At 51.3% G+C, this 18803-nt stretch overlaps 1 protein-coding gene across 6 annotated transcripts in view; it reads right to left on the bottom strand.

The window, feature by feature from the left end:
* ADCYAP1R1 (ADCYAP receptor type I) overlaps positions 1-18803 on the bottom strand; it is an 88562-nt gene that overhangs the window by 38506 nt on the left and 31253 nt on the right. For all 6 annotated transcript variants that reach the window (XM_043966465.1, XM_043966473.1, XM_043966457.1 and 3 more), the window contains 5 exons: positions 18582-18687; positions 7156-7257; positions 4562-4603; positions 1149-1261; positions 29-126 (listed from right to left, as the gene is read on the bottom strand). In XM_043966465.1, coding sequence (XP_043822400.1) covers positions 29-126; positions 1149-1261; positions 4562-4603; positions 7156-7257; positions 18582-18687 — 461 coding nt within the window. The remainder of the gene's footprint in view (positions 1-28; positions 127-1148; positions 1262-4561; positions 4604-7155; positions 7258-18581; positions 18688-18803) is intronic.

Raw genomic sequence — 18803 nt, 5'->3', positions numbered from 1 at the left:
CATCCTGAAGGAGGCCAAGGGCACTCACCGGAAGCGGCACAGGATGACCATGGCAGTGGTGAGAGAGACCAAGGAGGTGCTGTAGCCCACCGTGTAGAGCGCCTTCACCGACAGGTAGTAGTAATCCTGCACACGCACACGCACACACACACAGACACACACATACAGACACACAGACACACGCACACACACACACACACACACGCGTGCGCACACACACACACACACACACACACACACAGAAGCTCAGCCCCAGGCAAGGCCAGGGAACACCCGCCGCCTTCCTGCTCCGTTGGCATGCACCTTCCTTTCTGGGGTAGCAGGAAGGGCATGCTATGTATTCAGTCCTGAGCTCCCCTTCACCCTCCTCCCAAAGAGGACCCCATGCAGGCAGCGCCCAGGGCACAGGGGGCATGGATGGTGCCCAGGACACAGAGGGGATGCCATCTCTCTGACAGCTTTCTACCACATAGCCCTCTGGGCCAGGTGCGATGATGCTCCTGATACTCTGAGTTGGGCTTGTGAGTTCTCTAGTGGGAGGGGGGCTTCAGACCAATTCTTTGTCAATGGCCATTCATTCAAGCATGGTTCATTAGCCCAGAAGATAGGAAGGTCTATTAGCCACTAGCTGAGGCCATTCAGTGATTGGGCAGTTGTGTATGTGTGCAAGGGAGGGAAAGACAGAGACAAAGTGACAGAGAAACGAGAGGGGTGGGAGAGGGAGAGGGAGGGAGGAAGGGAGAGGGAGGGAGGGAGGGAGGGAGAGAGAGAGAGAGAGAGAGAGAGAGAGAGAGAGAGAGAGAGAGAGAGAGAGAGAGAGGGAGGGAGGGAGGGAGGAAGAGAGGGAGAGAGGGAGAGAGAAGGAGGGAGGAAGGGGGAGGGAGCGAGAGGGAAAGGGAAAGGGAAAGGGAGGGAGAGGGGGGAAGACAGGGGAGAGAGGGAGGAAGGGGGCGAAAGGAGAGACAGACAGAGAAAAGGAGGGAAGAAGAGAGAAAGGGGAGGGAAAGAAAGGAAGAGAGAGAGGAAAGACAGGGGGGAGGGAGGGAGGAAGAGAGGGAGAGAACTGGTCTGTCCTTCATGATTGGTGGCAAGAAAGGCACTTCCTTTTTCCCCCAGGGGACCACTGGGACCTGGGGTTCTCCACCTACCTGGTTCCCGCCCCCCTCAAGATAGTCATCATCGAATCCACAGGCATCAAAGTAGTGGGGGAAGGGCTCAGACCAGCCGTCCTCAGTGCAGTTCCTGCTCACTATGCCGGTATCTGAAGGCAAGAAGACAATAACAAGGATTGACGAGGTTGGGCTCTTCGGGAGTGGCATGGCAGAAATTCTGGGGTGCAGCTCTGCCCAGCTTTGACCATCACCTCCCGGGTGACCGTGGGCCCCGAGGGTCACTGCCCATCTCTTGGCCTGGGTGATCTTTGACATCCCCACCTTTCCTACAATGCTGGGTTTGCTTGAATGGAAGGCCTGGAAGCCCAGAGGGAAAGAATCCATCTCCATTCCTAGAGTGGAGCCAGTGGGGGAGTCTCGAGGGGAGCCGAGAGCCAGAGACAGACCTTGGTCTCCACCTTTCTCCTCCAGGGTCTGGGAGGAGCTGGTTGGGCAAGGTCCCCTCTTTCTGGGAGCCCCCCAGGCTCAGCCCGCATCAAGCCGCCATCCTGGGACTGCTCTAAGACAGGCCTTTCGACGGCTTCATTCCCTGCGCTCTTCTGGCTTGTTCTGGGGGGTTAGACATTCTTGTACTTTTGAGGACCCATTTCTGATCTGGGTGTGGGTGTCAGATGCACTGTGCTCTTTGTCCCTGATGGGGGATCCATTGGGGACCCTCCCTCCCTGCACCCAAGGGGACGCTCATGCCTGTGTGCGCACATGTCTCATCCTTGCCTTTTAGCTCTTCTGAGGGTACCTCAAGAACATCTGTGATTTGTCCCAACCACAGATCTGATGGTTCCTCAGTTTCCCCCCATGTAGAATTGTTCTACACGACACGGCCTGAGCTGACACATAACCCCCTTCCTCCAGGTTTTGCCTCAGCGGCTCATGCGGGCTCTTGGCTGGTAAAAATGGGCAATTCTCTAGACTTATTCTTAACCCAAAGTGCCAGTCCTGGGAGACTTAAAGCTTTGGGGTCCAAACATCAGACACAATTTCTAGCAACAGGGAGCTCGAGATTCTTTGGAGGCTCAGACTTCAGCCCCTGGGAATGTGGAGCCTGGAGTGGGAGAGGGGAGGTGGGGGACGGACCTCTTTCTCCTGTCATGCGCCCCTCCCCCAATCCCAGAGACCCACTGTAAGCAGCTCTTCCCTTCCCTCAAGGAGGCTTCATCCTGACAGGTGAGTCTCACTTTCAGAAAACCCCGTAGGAAATCTGAGCCTTATAAACCAGATAGTGGATGGGGCAGGGGCACCTTACTGAGGCGTTTACCCCAGAGTCGCCCTAACACAGCACTGTCTGGCACACTCCTTCCGGCACCAAAGCTCTTGTCTGCGGGCAGCAAGCACTTGACCCAGAAGCTTGGGGAAAGCGTCCAGAGAAGATGGAGTGGGGGAAGCGGGCCGTGGAAGGAGGAGGTAGGGCAGGAGGAAGCCAAGCTCAGTGCCAGGTGGCTGCAGGAGATACCAGAAATGAAGCAGGCCCCTACCCTCAGGGAGCCTACAGACATGGTCTCTAATTCCACTCAGGGCTCCTAGAGAAATTCTAGCCCAGGATGTTTGTGACTCTTAATATGTCCGTTCAATCGAATGATATCATTATAAAAAGCCGATCCTAAGGTGGTTGGAAGGGCAAATGGTTGGAGGAGTTTCTTGTTGCTGTTGTTGTTGGGTTTTTTTGTGGTGCAGTGAGTGCCCAGGGTCACACAGCTAGTAAGTGTCACGTGTCTGAGTCAGGATTTGAACTCAGGTCCTCCTGACTCCAGGGCTGGTACTTTATCCACTGCGCCACCCAGCTGCCCCTTGGTTGGAGGAGTTTCATGAGGAAGATGGTGCCTCATCTGGAACTTGAAGCAGATGGCACACAGTGGGTGCTTCAGAAATGCTTGCTGGCCGACTGATCAATGGAAAGATGAATTGGAGAGGGGAGGGAAGTCAAATAAGAGGTAATTGCCAAGTTCGGTGAGAGGGGACAATGGCGAGGAGTGGATCAATTACTCAGACTTGTAACTGAGGAGAAGAAATCACCAAGGAGGATGTGGGTGCCTGGGGGGAGGTGAGGAGGGTGGTGAGAAGTCTGGCAGAGGGGATTTGGGGAGAAAGAAGGCCCCTTTCTGGATGCGCTGAGCTCAGCATGGCCAAGGGACATTCAGGAAATCCTAGATTGGGGCGACAAGAACCTCAGAACCCACCTGGACCAAATTCCCTCATTTAATCAAGTGTCTGGCCAGGATTCACACCCAGGTCCTCCGAGTCCACTTCAGTGGTCTTCCTGGGCTCCAGTACAGCAAGTCAAATCCCATGAATACTAAGTGATTCAGCCCTTCCCATGTGCCCAGCACTGGGCTCAGCCCTGGCATACAAAGAGGCAAAAGCCAGTCCCTGCCGCTGAGGAGCTTATGGGCCCATGTGGGAGACAACAGACAGACACTCGGTGCAAGCGAGCTGTGGGCAGGGCACATCGGAGAGCATCTATGGAGGGAGGGCGCCAAGATGAGGAGGATGAGCAAAGGCTTCCTGTGGGAGGTCTGGGGTCCGAGGGAAGCTGGGAGGATGGAGTCTGAGGGGTGGATCAGATGAACAAGGCACAGGAGAGAGCTGTGACAGGCCGTTCTGAGGGCCCCGGGCTCATTCCGACACTCAAACTCGAGGATTCTGTGACCTTGTCTGTAAAGCAGGAAGCCAGCTCGGCTTCTGAGAGAGGGCTGGGATGGGAGGGGATTCGCAAGAGCAGCTGTACGCAGTGACCCAGGCAGTCCAGTGGGGAAGAGTGGAGAGATTGCTTTGAGCGCCTCTCTGAGGTGAGGTTATGTGGGCTTGTCACACACAGTCAGCAGGAGGGGCTGGGGCGAGGGGAGGAGGAGGACTGGCCGGCTGTGGATGGGGGCAAGACCCGTGGACCAGGGATTCTTGGCTAAAGGACGGTAAAGTTCACCTGGCAGCCAACCACAGGGTCCAGAGAGAGAAGGAGAAAATGGGACCAGAGCAGAGGTGATGGGTCAGAACAGGAAGGGAAGACCTGGGAGTGTGGCGAGGTCCGAGAGTAGGTGCAGGAGAGGAGAGGCAGAGGGAACGATGAGGTGCTGAGTCACCAGGGTCCTACGTCAGTGTCCCAGTTATGGGGGACAGGGAGGTCTGATGCGACCCACCTTGGCAGGAGGCCATGTGGAAGGAAGATGTGGGTCACAGGACACAGAGAGCTGGAAGGAGGGGACTAGAGGGGTCCCCTGGGGAGGACGACTGACCAAGACAGGGACTGATAGGACAAGAGCCCCTGCTGACTTCTCTCCATTGTGGGACCTTTGGTCAGAAACCAGCACCTGTGTAACTGAGCGGCCCCAGGGCCGCCCCTCCAGGCCTCCGGGGGAAGGCTGAGCTGCCAGGCAGGCAGGAGCTTGTCTACTCACCCGAAGGGTTCAGAGCTTCACTGTCCTCAAAGTCAAATCCTCCTGTAAAACGGACAAGACATGAGGTGAAAGCCAAGCAGCTCCTTCCCTCCCCCCTGTCCCTTTGAGAGTCTTTGCCATTCCCTGCTCGATCCAGCTGGTCTATTCTGATCTCCCATGGACCGTTCCCAGCTTCCTCCAACCTGTCCTGGGAGGTGGTGGGCTCCCCCACCCCTTCTCCTAGGTCGTCCAGCAGAGGCCGCATGGCCTTGGTTGGACAGGAAGGCACAGAGCAGCCCCTGGGCTCTCGTCAGGCTCTGAGATTTTGTGGCTAATCTCATTGGGTGCCCAGGCAGAGCCTTGAACTTGGGAGTGGATACCCACGTGGATGCTGGATGATGGGATGCACAGAGAGGTTGTGGACAGTTGGGCCCAGTAAGAGGCCATTCCCTTCCCCTGGATATCCCCAGCTGTCGGCTGCTCCAAATGCTCTCCTTTGGCAGAGGCACAGAGCGCTGAGCCTGGAGTCAGGAAACCCCTGGGTTTCATCCGGCATTTACTACCAGAGGAGCCGTTTATGAGCCTCAGTTTCTCCATCCTTCACATGGGAATAACTCCATTTTCTGGCCCTATCTCAGAGGAATGTATGTGAAGTGTTTGCAGACCTGGAAGTGTTCACAAGTGCCAGCTGCTGGGGTTGTCATTCAAGGCCCCAGTCAAGCCCTCCCCCCTCCTCTAGGAAGCCTCTGACCCTCTTCTCCCTTCCATCCTGGTGACCATCTGAGCCATGTCTGCTGGGATCTCATGGTCCTCCCAGATGTGAGCCTTTACTGTCTTGGCACACGAATGTGTGACCTCTAAGACTTGGAAGGCTGCCTCGCCCTGCACCATTTCACCTCTGGGGCTCTCTTCTCCCCAGTCAGACTGAGCACCTCAGTAGACTGTGGCTTTTCCTGGGCACTTCTCAAATGGGCCAATGATAACGCCTCTGCTGGGAGGCCAAGACCCAGCCTCCACCCGGGCAGAGAAATGGTAGCCATAAAACCTCTCCAATGTCCAGCCAGGGTCACCCGAATCAGCGAGAGGTCTCACTGTTGTCAAAGGGGCCGTCTCTTTTTTTTTTTTTTTTTTTTTTTTTTTTTTTTTTTTTTTTAGTGAGGCAATTGGGGTTAAGTGACTTGCCCAGGGTCACACAGCTAGTAAGTGTTAAGTGTCTGAGGCCGGATTTGAACTCAGGTACTCCTGACTCCAGGGCCGGTGCTCTATCCACTGTGCCATCTAGCTGCCCCTAAAGGGGCCGTCTCTTTCTTTCAGATATGTACCGGGGCTCATGCCCGGAATTGTTGCCAAGGAGCCAGACTATGGGGACCTTCTTGAACAAAGCAACAGGAACCCCATGTCATTAGCACAGTAGTGACTTCTGGCCAACAGGGCAGAGAAAGTTGGCAGAAGCATTCCGCCCTAGTAAGTGCAGTCTGATCACAGTGTCTGTGACTAAGTTCCTCCTTGGGTCATGCACAGAACAGATGTTTGTCACATTAATTAAAAGACCACACAAAGAAAGCTTTACGAAAGCTATTGATCTTCTCAGTCAATTTGTGTATGATTCTCTGGGGTCTGCCCTTTCAAGTCTTTCTCTTGCCTTAGTAATAATGTTCGTGTTTCTAGAACCATGTTGGATCCTAGTGGGGAGAAGCTCAGGACAGCTTTAGCCAACCCACTTAGGGTGACTTGGGATGATGGCAGATCATGAAAGGGTGCCACCTGAATGGATGAGATGCTCCTGGGTTTGACCACTGCAAAGAGGTCTGGGGTTACTCAAGATGGGAGCTGGGGGACAGCTAGGGGGTGCAGTGGATAAAGCACCGGCCCTGGATTCAGGAGGACCTGAGTTCAAATCCAGCCTCACACACTCGACATTTACTAGCTTTGTGACCCTGGGCAAGTCACCTAACCCTCATTGCCCCGCAAAAAAAAGATGGGAACCGGGATTCACCCAGGCTACTTGGGTGGCATCCCATGCCCTGTGAGCCCCTCGCTGCTGGATGGCTCAGATCTGTGCTGGGAAGGGAATGTCCCTGAGCTAGGACAGGAATGATCACAAGGGGGCAGCATCAGACTGGGCAGTAAGGGCGTCCTGGGCCTGCGGGACATCCTCCGATGTCCTCACTGAGGAGTCCCTCCTGACCTCAGACCGGCTTAGGTCTCTGGCAACTCTCCAGATAGTATTTCTATTCTATTCCTCACAAGCCTGGCCCTGGCTCTCATCTGGGGAGCCCTGGAGGGCAGAGATGTACCTAACACTCGCTGAGCTGTGGTGGGGGGCTGCCTCCTCCCCGTAGTGGTGACACTGTCCTTGCTCCTTGTGCCTCAGGTCCTCCCCCCAAAAGGATGAGGCTGCAGTCTCACTCTCCGCGAGGCCGTCCCCGCAGTCAGACTGTCCACTGGGCTGCCTCCCCCTCAAATGTTTTTGCCCCCTATGACCCCACCCATGCTCCAGCCCCGGGGGAGGGGAGCCCTGGGAAGGATCAGCCCTGGGTCCTCTTTGGCTCTCTCCCTTCTTCAGCACTCACAGCGATGGGCTCAGACAAAGGGGGACAGGCAGGCGTCCGTACCTTCATTGGCAATCTGGAAGAGCTCGGGGCAGGCGACCTCCACCACTTGTCCCACGATGGCCGGCCGCCAGCATGTGATGTTGTCCCACATCCCAGGGCAGTCTGTATAGAGAGGGGGATGGGAGGACAGAGGGCCCGATGTGAGCAGGAGGGGCCATTGCCAGCCATCCCTGCTCCAGCCCCAAAGGCCCCTGGGGACCAGCACGGCTGGCACTGGCCATTCTGGTCTGCACCAAAGAGGCAGGGCAGGAAGACATGGTGGCTATTGGCCCACGATGAGGGCCACCAGCCCCCAGTCCAAACGCACTCCTTCCTTGCCTCTGCAACTCAGAACCCCGATTTCCTTCCAAGCGTGTCCCAAAGGTCACTTCCACTCTGGCCAGACCTCAGCTGGAATTCCCAGAGTGCTTCCAAATGCACCACACACCCCTTTATCTCCTCCAGCCTCCCAGCTCTTTATCCGCATCACTGCCCTCTGTTTGTCAATGGGGAAACCAAGGTTCAGAGACCAGAAGGGATTTGTCCAGATCCAAGTGGTGACCGACGGTCGGTCAGTCAGCAAACAAGAATTGATGAAGCACCTACTATGTGCCAGGCTCCCTGTGCCTGGTGCTGGGGGTCAGCAGAGCCCACTCTACAGGAGCTCATGGTCTAGCGGAAGAGCCAACCCAAGCAGAAATGGGTGGTGGAAGATGCTTCCATCAGGCGCAGAGATGAGGGATGGCTTGGGGAGCCTTTGGGGAGCAGTCACAAGATAGGGGAGGGATGAAGGGCTTCAAATGATAAAGTGCAGACATGGAGGGTTCCGCTCCACACCCTCCTGTGCCATCTCTCGGCGGGGGGGGGGGGCGGGTTCCGAGGGAGCAGAACCCGGGTACCCCTAGAGTGAGTGGGGGTGACCTGGAGCAGCCAGACGGGTAGGAGGGGACCCAGGCAGAACCACACCCTGCAGACCTATGGCCAGGCCCCAGGTGGATCTCAGCGGCCAGAAGAAGATGGTCGAGCCGGTGTCTACCCACAACGGCACAGACAGAAGGGCTTGGCTTCAGCTGGTGGGGAGCAAGGCCTGGGGGTGCAGAGCAGTATCGGACCAGGCCAGCTGTGTGACCTTGGCTCAGTCCTTTCCCCTTGTGTTCTTCTGAAACATGAATGTGAGATCCAGCACATCCTAAGGCCTCTTGCTGTGCTCTCAGTGACAACAGTAGTCAGGCTATTCTCATAGAGTTTTCGGGGAGAGTGTAAGCTCCGGGGGCAGACACTGACTGCCTCTCACGTAATGGAGGGTGGCTGGATCGACACAGGGGCGGGCAGGCACGTGGGCCTGTCTCCACGGTAACCCTGCCCTCACTGAGTGTATGGTCTAGTGTGGCCTCACCAAGGAGCAGCCTTCCCTGCTGTCTTTGCCTCCTGCCTAAGGTTTCTGTTCATTTGATCTTTCCTATCCAATTCAGCTCACCTGTGAACACAAGATGGTGCTTGGGGATGCAAAACACCCTAGGTTAGGAGAGATGGAACTCTGGGGCTCTGGGCCTGCTCATCACAAGTGGGCTGTACATGGCACTGGGCAGGCCTCAGGCCTCTGCAAAGGGCTGAACCAGAGACTGCCAGGATCTTTGCTGCCCCTCCAGCTCTCTGAGTCCCATCAGCAATAACCACCCCCTGCCTCGGTGGGCCCCTGGGCCTCTCACCATCCTAGGTGGGCCAGGAAGGCCTGGGACCACTCTGGCCCCACAGGACAGCTGTGGGCAGAGGCCGATTTTGTGCTGACTGTGAGGAAAATGTGCCCCCTGGGACAGTTGTTTCAATTGAGCTGAAGACTGATCAATTATTTAAACAGATGATGCTGAAGGAGTTCACAGGCAGCTCAAGGATAATGATGGATGAACAAGGGAGCCTGGCCTTCCAGCTGCCCCAGCCCCTGGAGCTCTGCAGATCATCCCGGGGCTGGAGACCTGGGCCTGGCCTTGGCACCTCCAGCCCCTAGGATCGGCCCGGGGCCATGTTAAGAAGTCAGCAAGGTGGGGCCCCCAGTCCTGTGCCCCTCTCGTTGGCCTCTCAGCAGTCTCTGCCTGGGGTTTTCTCCCCATTTCCAGGCGCCTGAGCCCCTGTGTGCAGGAGGAGAGCATCCCCACATGGGGATCCTTGTGTCCAGAGAGACTCCTAGAGGAGGCCCGGGGTTGAGGGCAGCAAGGGGCCTGTTAGCTCTTCTATGCCCCGGCCTCCTCTGCCCACTAGGAAAGCCCAGGTAAGCCACTTCAGAAGAGGGGGCTCCTCTAGAAGGTGGAGGCCAAGGGTGCCCCGCAGGGCCGCCAGGCTGCCTCGGAGCAATACTGTCTTTAGGGCTTTAACTTCACAGACCCAGGCATCCAGTCTGATGCTTTTGTTTGAGGAAATGCAAGCCCAGAGAAGTTCAGGTGACTTTCCCAAGACCACACGCGCAGTAAGCAGCAGAGCCCTGTCTGAGGCAGGCCTTCTGAAACGACTTTGGAGCCATGTTTAGCAGAGGGGCAGAAGCTCAGATGGTGGCATGTCAGACAGGGTGAGGATGTTTGGGGGTGGGGGCCTTCCCTGAAGCCCTTTGATGTGGGTGGCCACCTAGTCTGTCATGGGCACTGTGAGCCTTGCTTCCATCATTCCTCCCCCTCATTCCTCTAAGAAGGAAAGCAGGCCTAGCACACAAGTTTTACTTAGCAACAATATTGTCCTAAGGATGAAGACAGAGCGCTGTCCTGGGTTCTAGTCTCACCCCTGCCCCGTGTGACCTTGGTTGAGTCACCTTTTCCTCTCTGGATCCCCAAGTTCGCCCCCCCCCAACCTTCTAGGCCTTTAGGCCTGGCTACCTCTGCAGTAACCGGGCCTTGTGGGCCAGGCCTCTCCTTGACACGAGAAGCCCACCCAGCCCTGCCCACTCCTGGGGGCCTGCCTGCTGTGCAGAGAGGTGACATCCTGGAATTCTTCAGAGGGCCCGGTGGGCTGGCCACCCGGGGGGTGCTTCCTGCTGCTCACTCGGGCTGCCTTTAGGCCCTTCTGCCCCCCCCAAGGTAGAGCAGAGGCCAGCCTGGCCCAGGCCTCTCTGCCTTCTCTGTGGCAGCTGTATCCCTGCTGCTGCGTGGAACAAGGTAACAGGCTAATGAGGCCGTGGACATCTGCTGCCCTCGGGAGACAGCCGGCCTGCAGGCTAACAAGGCCCTAATGCAGTCTGAGCCAGCAGGGGACAGGCAGCCTTCCCTTGTGCATGACTCTGAGTCAGCTTCCCCATTCCATGGCCTGAGGGGCCCACGCCCCTCCAAGAGTCCCTGGTCTAGGTATCCATAACTGGAGTTTGGGAGAATGGGTGATGGGGCCCCTCCTATGGAAAGATGACTTGATGGGAGGGCATGGGGGGTTCAGGACTGCTTGAGCAGGGGGGGCAGAGGTCGCTGATGAGCCTTGTGCCCTTAGCCTCACCAGGGTTACCCTTTTTACCAGTGATTTGGGTGAAAACAGAGAGGGCATCGTTCTAAAATAGGTAGATGAGAGGGGAAGGGGGAGGGGGAGATGGGGTGGGGGCGGGACATGCGGGATGACAGGCTTTAGATCTCTCGAGGTGAGGCCAAATCCGGGAGAGAGAGAAGTCACTCCCCTATGGGGGCTTACAGTGAAAACAACACGGAGGGGAGATGGGGCTGGGGTGCCACCTGCGCCTTCTCCTGCCTTCAGACATGGCCATGTCTCCTCCACCCACTCTGCCCGGCCCAGGAGCTGCCGACCTATAGCCTTCCCCAGCCAAACTCTCAGGAAGAGCGCTGACCCTCATGGTCCCCACCCACTTCCCCATGTGGTTCCCATGCCCCTCTTCACTCCCAGCTGCTCTCTCAATGTCTGATGCCTGTTGCCTTCTCAGCTCTCCTGTGTGACCTGCCACTGCTGGCTGCTCTCTCCTCCCACTTCTCCTCCCCATCTCATGACTTCTTCCCCATCCCTATGAACTCATGGAGCCCAACACCAGCTGTCCCCTTAGCCTGCTCTTTCCCATTCACATCCTTTGCTAAGCTCCGGTGATGTTTGGGGCTCTGTGCAGGATTCTGGAAAGATCAAAACGACAATGAGCTTACCTTCTCCTGGGGCATATTCCCTGTGTACAAATAAAGAAATACAAAACTCATGCCCTCCCCGGCCTCCTACCCACCATCACTAATAGACTCTCTGCCTGCGATCCCGTCTCTACCCACTGGTGTCTTTCTCTACCTCCAAGATACAATTTGGGTGCTGCCTCTTCCATCAAGTCTTCCCTGATTCTCCCAGACAGAAATGACCCCACCCCTGTGCTGCTCCGTCCATTTCTCAGGCCCTTCTGTCTGGCTTTCAGAACACCCTAAGCTCTTTCACGTTTGCATTTTAGTTTGTGGGGTCATCATCTCGATAGGAGACACTGGTTCCACAACTGAGTTCTGTCTGCTCTGGGAGGGGCAGAACCCCTCCCTGTGAAAATCAGACAATCACACCCAAAATGCTTTGCAAACCTGAAGGGGGTGGTTCTGTTCACCTTCCCACTGTTAGTGAAAACAGAGAATGGAAGTCCCATCCGCATGGAAGGGTGGTGCCTCAGAGAGTCAGACAAAGGAGGTACCTGCATGGTTTGAGTGCCTGCACAAAGGGCCAAGAGCATCCACTTTATGGGCCTCTCGATCACCTCACCTGGCCAGGCTCGGGGGCAGTCGGCCAAAAGGGCCACCAGGAAGAAAATGGCAGCTTTGCCCGACTCTGAGGAAGAATGAGGAGCCAAGGACTTGTTGGCTTCTCGGTGAAACTGGACATGGGGCAGGGCATCGGAGCACTGACAGGCAAATGGGGAGTGGAGAAAAGAAAGGAGAGAGACCAAAGGCTGAATCTTTATAGAGGACTCAAACCCTAGGCAGCTGAATGTGGAGTCAGGAAGGCCTGAGTTCATATTCAGCTCAGATGCCTGTTGTCTGGGTGACCCTGGGTAAGTCACTTAACCTCTGTTTGCCTCTACTGTAAAATGGAGATCATAAGAGCACCTCCCTCCCAGAGGTTTTGTGAGGATTAAGTGAGATCATATGTATGAAGTGCTCAGCACATAGTAGGTGCTCTATAAATGCTTATTCCCTTCCCATTTCCTAGCTCTGCCTCTCTTTCTCAAGAAGAGTCAGGACTAGGGAAGCACTAAATGACATCCCCCAAATGAGACTGATGCCATCTCACCTGGTTATCTCCATGGGGGTCACTCAGGATCAGCCCCTCTGTGAACAGCCCAACTAGTCCGAGCCCAGTTCAAAACCAGCCTCAAGTGATCAGAAAAGACAAGGGTGGGAAGACATCATAACTCCACCTCTCCTCAGACAGGCCACTGGGACCACAGAATAGGAACTAGAGAAAGGACATTCCTTAACTCATGCTATCACTATTTACTTCTCAATGGTTACCTAAAGTAAATTGATTCATTTATTTAATTAATTAATCACCACTCTCAGGAACTCAAAAGAGATAGAACTGGCTTCAGCAAGCAGAGGATTACTCTTTTTGCCAAGAGGAAAGATGTATTGGTTAAGAACAATGCTGGTGCATAATAGAAATTCATTTGTAAAATCTTAAGGATTGGTAGACAGACCATATCCTCTCAATAAAATAGCCACGTCTGGGGGAGATCAGTGGTGTCTGATGCAATAGAAACAAGACCTTTACACAGTACGTGAGGGGTTCTGCAGGCCACATGTTGAATTAGAAAACCACATACTAACATCATCTATGTTCTGTGGTATTGTTATCTATTTTGTTAAATATTTCCAGACTACATTTGAATCTGTTGCACTTGAGAGGTTGCAGATGTTTGTGGAAAGCTTGGTTTACGAATCAATTAAATAAACTTATTCTAAGAACATTTAGAGACAAGACAGAAGGAGGAAAACCAGTCCATGAAATGCAACAGATTTGCCAGTATTTCTATAAGCAATCTGTTCTCATCACCAAGGACTGTGGAAATTCAACACCTTTGTCCATGATGTGTTAAATAAGAAAATGGAAAGGGGACAGAAGAGGATAAAGGCAGGAAGACCATCTGGACTGGACCAAATCCACATGGAAGAAATTTCTGCTAGAGGCAACAATCTTGAAAGCTTCAAGGGATCAATTATCAGGGCACCTATGAGAGGGAAAGATGCCCAAAGATTGGAAAAATAACAGATGACATTATTGACAAAAGAAGATACCTAATGAGGATAAAAGAAATGAGAATAGTCAGTGTTGTAATTGGCATCGTGGAAAGATGCATTATTAGTGTAGCTGTGGATTGGCACAGCCCTTCTGCAAAGCAATTTGCATTTGTGCAAAGAAAGGGATTAAAATGCCTAAATTCTCTGACCCAGAGATTGCACTGCCAGGCATATCCTTCAAGGAGGTCAATACCCCCTCCCCCAAGCCACATACACAACACACCTACCAAAATATTTATAGCAACATCACTTGTGGTAGTAAGAAACTGGAAACAAAATGAATGCCCATCATTTGGGGAATGGTTAAAACAAATTGTAGTATGTCATTGTAAAAGGATAGTACCCAGAGAAACATGGGTAGACATCTGAACTGATGCAAAGTGAAGTAAGAAAAGAAGGAAAACACTACAAATCACTACAACAACATAAAGGAAAAGAACAAAAACCAAGTGATCAAAACTTCTTTGCAGGTATCTACTAATATCTCACACCATATACCAAGATCTTATTGTTTGTCCTTCATTTTTGAAGACCAATGACATCACAGGTGATGTCTTGACTTACATGTGTATTAGATTTAAGCGAGGTAGAGTTACACAAGGTCATTAGCCTCACTTTCCCTTCAAAAGATATCGAAGTCCAGTGGTAAGAAAAAAGTCAGGACAGCTGGCAATAGCCTGGGGTGCAGTGTATGGCCTTGGCATCTTCCATGTCTGACCAAGCTCTAAGCACTCCACAGCACCTGCTTCAGCTACCTTCATGGCCATTGGAACAAATTGTTCTCATCAACCCATTTTGCTGGTGGAAATGTAGACATCCCCCTAATTCAGGGTGTCTACCCCAGGCATACCAAAATAAGATCAAAATGCATACATTATTTAGACAAAAAGGGTAATACCATAAGCAAATTAGGGGATCATGGAATAGTTTACCTGTCAGATCTATGTATAAAGGAAGGATTTATGATTAAATAAATGAGAGATAGAGGACACTACAGGTTGTAAAACAGATAATTTTGATTACATCAAATTAAAGCATTTTTGCACAAACAAAACCAATACATTCAAGATTAGAAAGGAAGCAGAAAACTGGAGAAAAAAATTTTACAGCAAGTTGCACTGATTAAAGCCTTGAGAACTGAGTCAAATTTGTAAGAACACAAGTCATTCCTCAATTGATAGTGGGCAAAGGATACAAACAGGCAGTTTTCAGAAAAAAATAAAAGCTATCTATAGTCATATGAAAAAATTCTCTAAATCACTATTGATTAGAGAAAGGCAAATGAAAATAACTTTGAGGTATTACCAGGACAAAGACTAATAAAGTTTTGTCAAGATAACTTACTGGTCATAGCAAATATTCATTTTCAACAACTCCGAAAATGACTCCACACATGAATATCATCCGATGATCAATATAGAAGTAGGATTGATTATATATTTTGCAACCAAAGGTAGAGAAGTCTTTGCAGCCAATTAGAACAAGACCTGGAGCTGACTGTGGCTCAGATCATGTGCTTCTTATTGCACAGACTTAAACTGAAAAAGGCAGGGAAAACCCATAGGAATTACCTAAATAACAACCCTTGTGAATATAAAGTGGAAATGATGAATAGACTGAAGGGATTAGGTCTGGTAGATAGAGTGCCTGAAGAACATAGACAGCGGTTAATGTTGTATAGGAGACAGCAACAAAAAACATTCCAAAGAAAAAGAAGATCAAGAAAGCAGAATGGATATCTGAGGAGGCTTTACAAATAGTCTGGGAAAGAAGGAAAGCAAAAGGGAAAGGAGAAAGGGAAAATTTCACCCAAATGAATGCAGAATTCCAGAGAATAACAAGGAGAGATAAGAAGGTTTTCCTAAATGAGCAAAGAAATAGAAGAAAGCAAGAGAATGGGAAAGACAAGAAAATTAGAGATATCAAGGGGAAGGTTTCATGCAAAAATGGCCATAAGAAAAGGCCAAAAAAATGGTAAGGAATTTAGAGAAGTAGAAAAGATTAAGAAAAGGCAGTGCCGATATACAGAAGAACTATATGAGAAAGATCTTAAGATCATGGATAACCAAGATGGTGTCGTTACTGATCTTGAGCCAGACATACTGGAGAATGAAGTTGTGTGGGCCTTAGGAAGCATTGCTAACAAAAAGGATAGCAGAGGTGATGGAATTCCAGCTAAACTATTTAAATCCTAAAAGATGACGCTATTCAAGTACTGTACTCAATACGCCAGCAAATTTGGAAAACTCAACAGTGGCCAATGGATTGGAAAAGATCAATTTATGTCCCAATCCTAAAGAAGAGTAAGACCAAGGAATGTTCAAATTACTGAACAATTGCATTCATTTCATATGCCAGAAAGCTTATGCTTAAGATTCTGAAAGCTGGGGCAGCTAGGTGGCGCAGTGGTAAAGCACCAGCCCCGGATTCAGGAGGACCTGAGTTCAAATCTGGCCTCAGACACTTGACACTAGCTGTGTGACCCTGGACAAGTCGCTTAACCCTCATTGCCCCTCAACCCTCCCGCCTTAAAAAAAAAGGAAAAAAAAGATTCTGAAAGCTGGACTTCAGTAATACAGGAACCAAGAATTACCAGAAGAGCAGAGTGGTTTTTGAAGAGGCAGAGGAACTAGAGACCAAATTGCCAACATTTGCTGGAATATGGAGAAAGCAAGGGAGTTCATAAAAACACCTAGTTCAGCTTCATTGACTACCCTAAAGCCTTTGTGTGGATCTCAATAGAATATGGCAAGTCTTTAAACAGATTGGAGTACCAGATAATCTTAATTGTCTGCTGAGGAACCTGTATACCAGCCAAGAAGCAACAGTTAGAACTCAACATGAAACAAATGATTGGCTTAAGATTGGGAAAGAAGTATAACAACACTGTGCACCGTCACCTTATTTATTTAATGTATATGCAGAATACATCATGCAAAATTCCAGGCTGAACAAATCAAAAGCTGGAATGAAGGTTGCTGGGAGAAATATCCACAATCTCAGATATGCAGATGATTCCAGTCTGAAGGCAGAAAGTGAAGAGGAATGAAGAAGCCTCTTGATGAGGGAGAAAGAGGAGAGTATAAAAGCTGACTTGAAGCTTAACACAAAACAAACTAACTAACTAAGAACATAGCAACTGGTCCCTTCACTTCCTGGCAAAGAGAGGGACAAGAAATGAAAGCAGTGTCAGATTTTCTGTTCTTGGGCTCAATGATCACTGTAGGCAGTGACTGCAGCCATGAAATGAATGTATGCCTGTGAGAGTTAGACTATAAGGAAAGCTGAGAGCTGCAGAATAGATGCTTTTGAATTGTGCTGCTGGAGAAGACTTTTGAGAGTCCCTTGGACAGAGAGGAGATCAAATCAGTTAATACTGAAAGAAATTCATTCTGTAAGGTCAAATACTGAAATGGAAGCTTAAATACTTTGGCCCCATAATGAGAAGATGGAAAAGACCCTGATGTCGGGAGAGATTGAAGACAAGATGGGGAGACAACAGAACAAATGTTTAAAAATGGGGTTTTTACATGTAATTTGAAAAAGGCAAAATATAATAATTTAATCATTGAAAAGCAATAAAAAGAACTGAGGGACCATGCACATGAAATATTGCATATTTATAATATTTTATGTAGGCTTCATGGAACTTTTCCTCTTTTTTTTGGTAAAAATTCATCATTATAAAAGATTGCTCTCTGGGAGTGGGGAGAAGTACAGTGGGAAATATAAAGGATGTAAAAACAAGATATATCAATAAAATTTTATTTTTTTGACAGAAGGTGCCCAAGAGAACATTAATAAGTACTTTCTCATCTGTAGAAAATCTTTATGTGAGATCTACAAGTGTATAGAGAATATTCCAATTGAAAATGTGGGAACAGGCAGTTTTGGAAAACATTTGGTTGGGTTTGTTAATAGCAGCCATCAATGATTATCTCCCACAAATATGTTCAGATGATATTTCTTGATGGACGCCACCACAGAGACGGTGACTGTTCAACAAGTCTGTGATTATGACCATCAAGCAGGGAACCATTTGCTCTCCTGCTCTGTTCCCTTCTGCCATGATGCATGTCCTGTATGGAGCCTACATGGGGAAGGGATTCCCTGTGGATGGGGGGATAGGAGCCCCTCCGTGAGCATCATGGTCACTCAGGAGAGATCCGCCCACAGGACAAAGTCAGTAGCTGAAGAATGCCTCTTATCCATATTCTCCCATGGGCAAATGGGCCCCCAGAGCTGCTCCCTCAGGATGCACATAGGGTACAAGTGGTGGACGACGGTGGACGATGCCACCTTGTGGACAAAAAGCAGCGATACAGCGATACAGGTGGGATGGTGGCCCATTCTGAGAATCAGAATTGCGGATGATGGGATTCATTTCAGCCTGGGGGGAAGGTCTTTTATAAACACTCCAGCTCTCTACCCTTGGCCCTGGGCTGCTCAAATCCCCTTTCCCCTTAGCTTAGAGAGCTTAGCTTTGGGGGACACAAGCCTCTCACCAGAGGGGAAGAATGGGCTGAATTCAATGAGACTTCTTCCTGCTCAGCAGCTCAGAGAAGCTGAGGCCAGGCAGGTGCCGGATGTGGGGCTCGGGCTGCTGGAACCCCTGACCCCCCGGGGAAGGCAGAGCTCAGGAGGGAGAGCACGGGGAGCCGCCGTAAGGGTGTACAGTGGAGAGACGAGGGACAGCCCAGAGGCCAGGGCAGCTGGACCACAGAGGGGGCAGAGGGGAAGAAGTGTCTACAGACTGGAGGGGGACGAGGGGACCAGCCTAGGAAGGGCTTGGAATGCCCAACAGAGGATGTTGTGTCGCATTGCAGAGGTGACAGGGAGATGCTGGAGTTTCTCCAATGGAGGTGGGGCGGGTTGGGACTCACAGGGACAGACCTGAACCTGGGAAACAAGAGTAAATGAGGGATCCCAAAGGAGCAGCTAGGTGGTACAGAGGGTGGAATACTGGATGGGGAGTCAGGAAGGCCTGAGTTCAAATCCTGACTCGGGTGCTTATTTGCCGTGTGACTGGCCAGTTCTGCTCATCTGTACAATGCAGTTTCCTCATCTGTACAATGCAGGTAAAGTAGCCCCCACTTCCCCAGGTTGTAAAAGACAAATGGCACACACATGCATCTCTTCTGAGGAGCGTTGTCCCTGCTATCCTAATGCATGGGGCTTGTGGAGGCCCAACGCAGCACCCCTTCTGCTCCTCACCTGGGGAGGACTGGTTCAGCCCCATCATCTCGCTGACCCGCTCAATCTTCTCCAGGCACATGGCTTCTTCCTTCTTCAGGAAGCAGTCAGGGTGCATGGCAGCAGCCTGTAAAAGAGAGGGGGAGGACAGATGACTCAATTAGCCAGCAAACCCTGGGGGGGGGGTGGCACGGAGGTAGAGAGCCTGCCCAAAATGAGCCAATGCCCCTCTGGGAAGCCTTA

Source organism: Dromiciops gliroides, chromosome 1 (assembly GCF_019393635.1).
Source record: "Dromiciops gliroides isolate mDroGli1 chromosome 1, mDroGli1.pri, whole genome shotgun sequence".
Lineage (NCBI taxonomy): Eukaryota > Metazoa > Chordata > Mammalia > Microbiotheria > Microbiotheriidae > Dromiciops > Dromiciops gliroides.
This window is presented reverse-complemented; position numbering and strand designations above follow the sequence as displayed.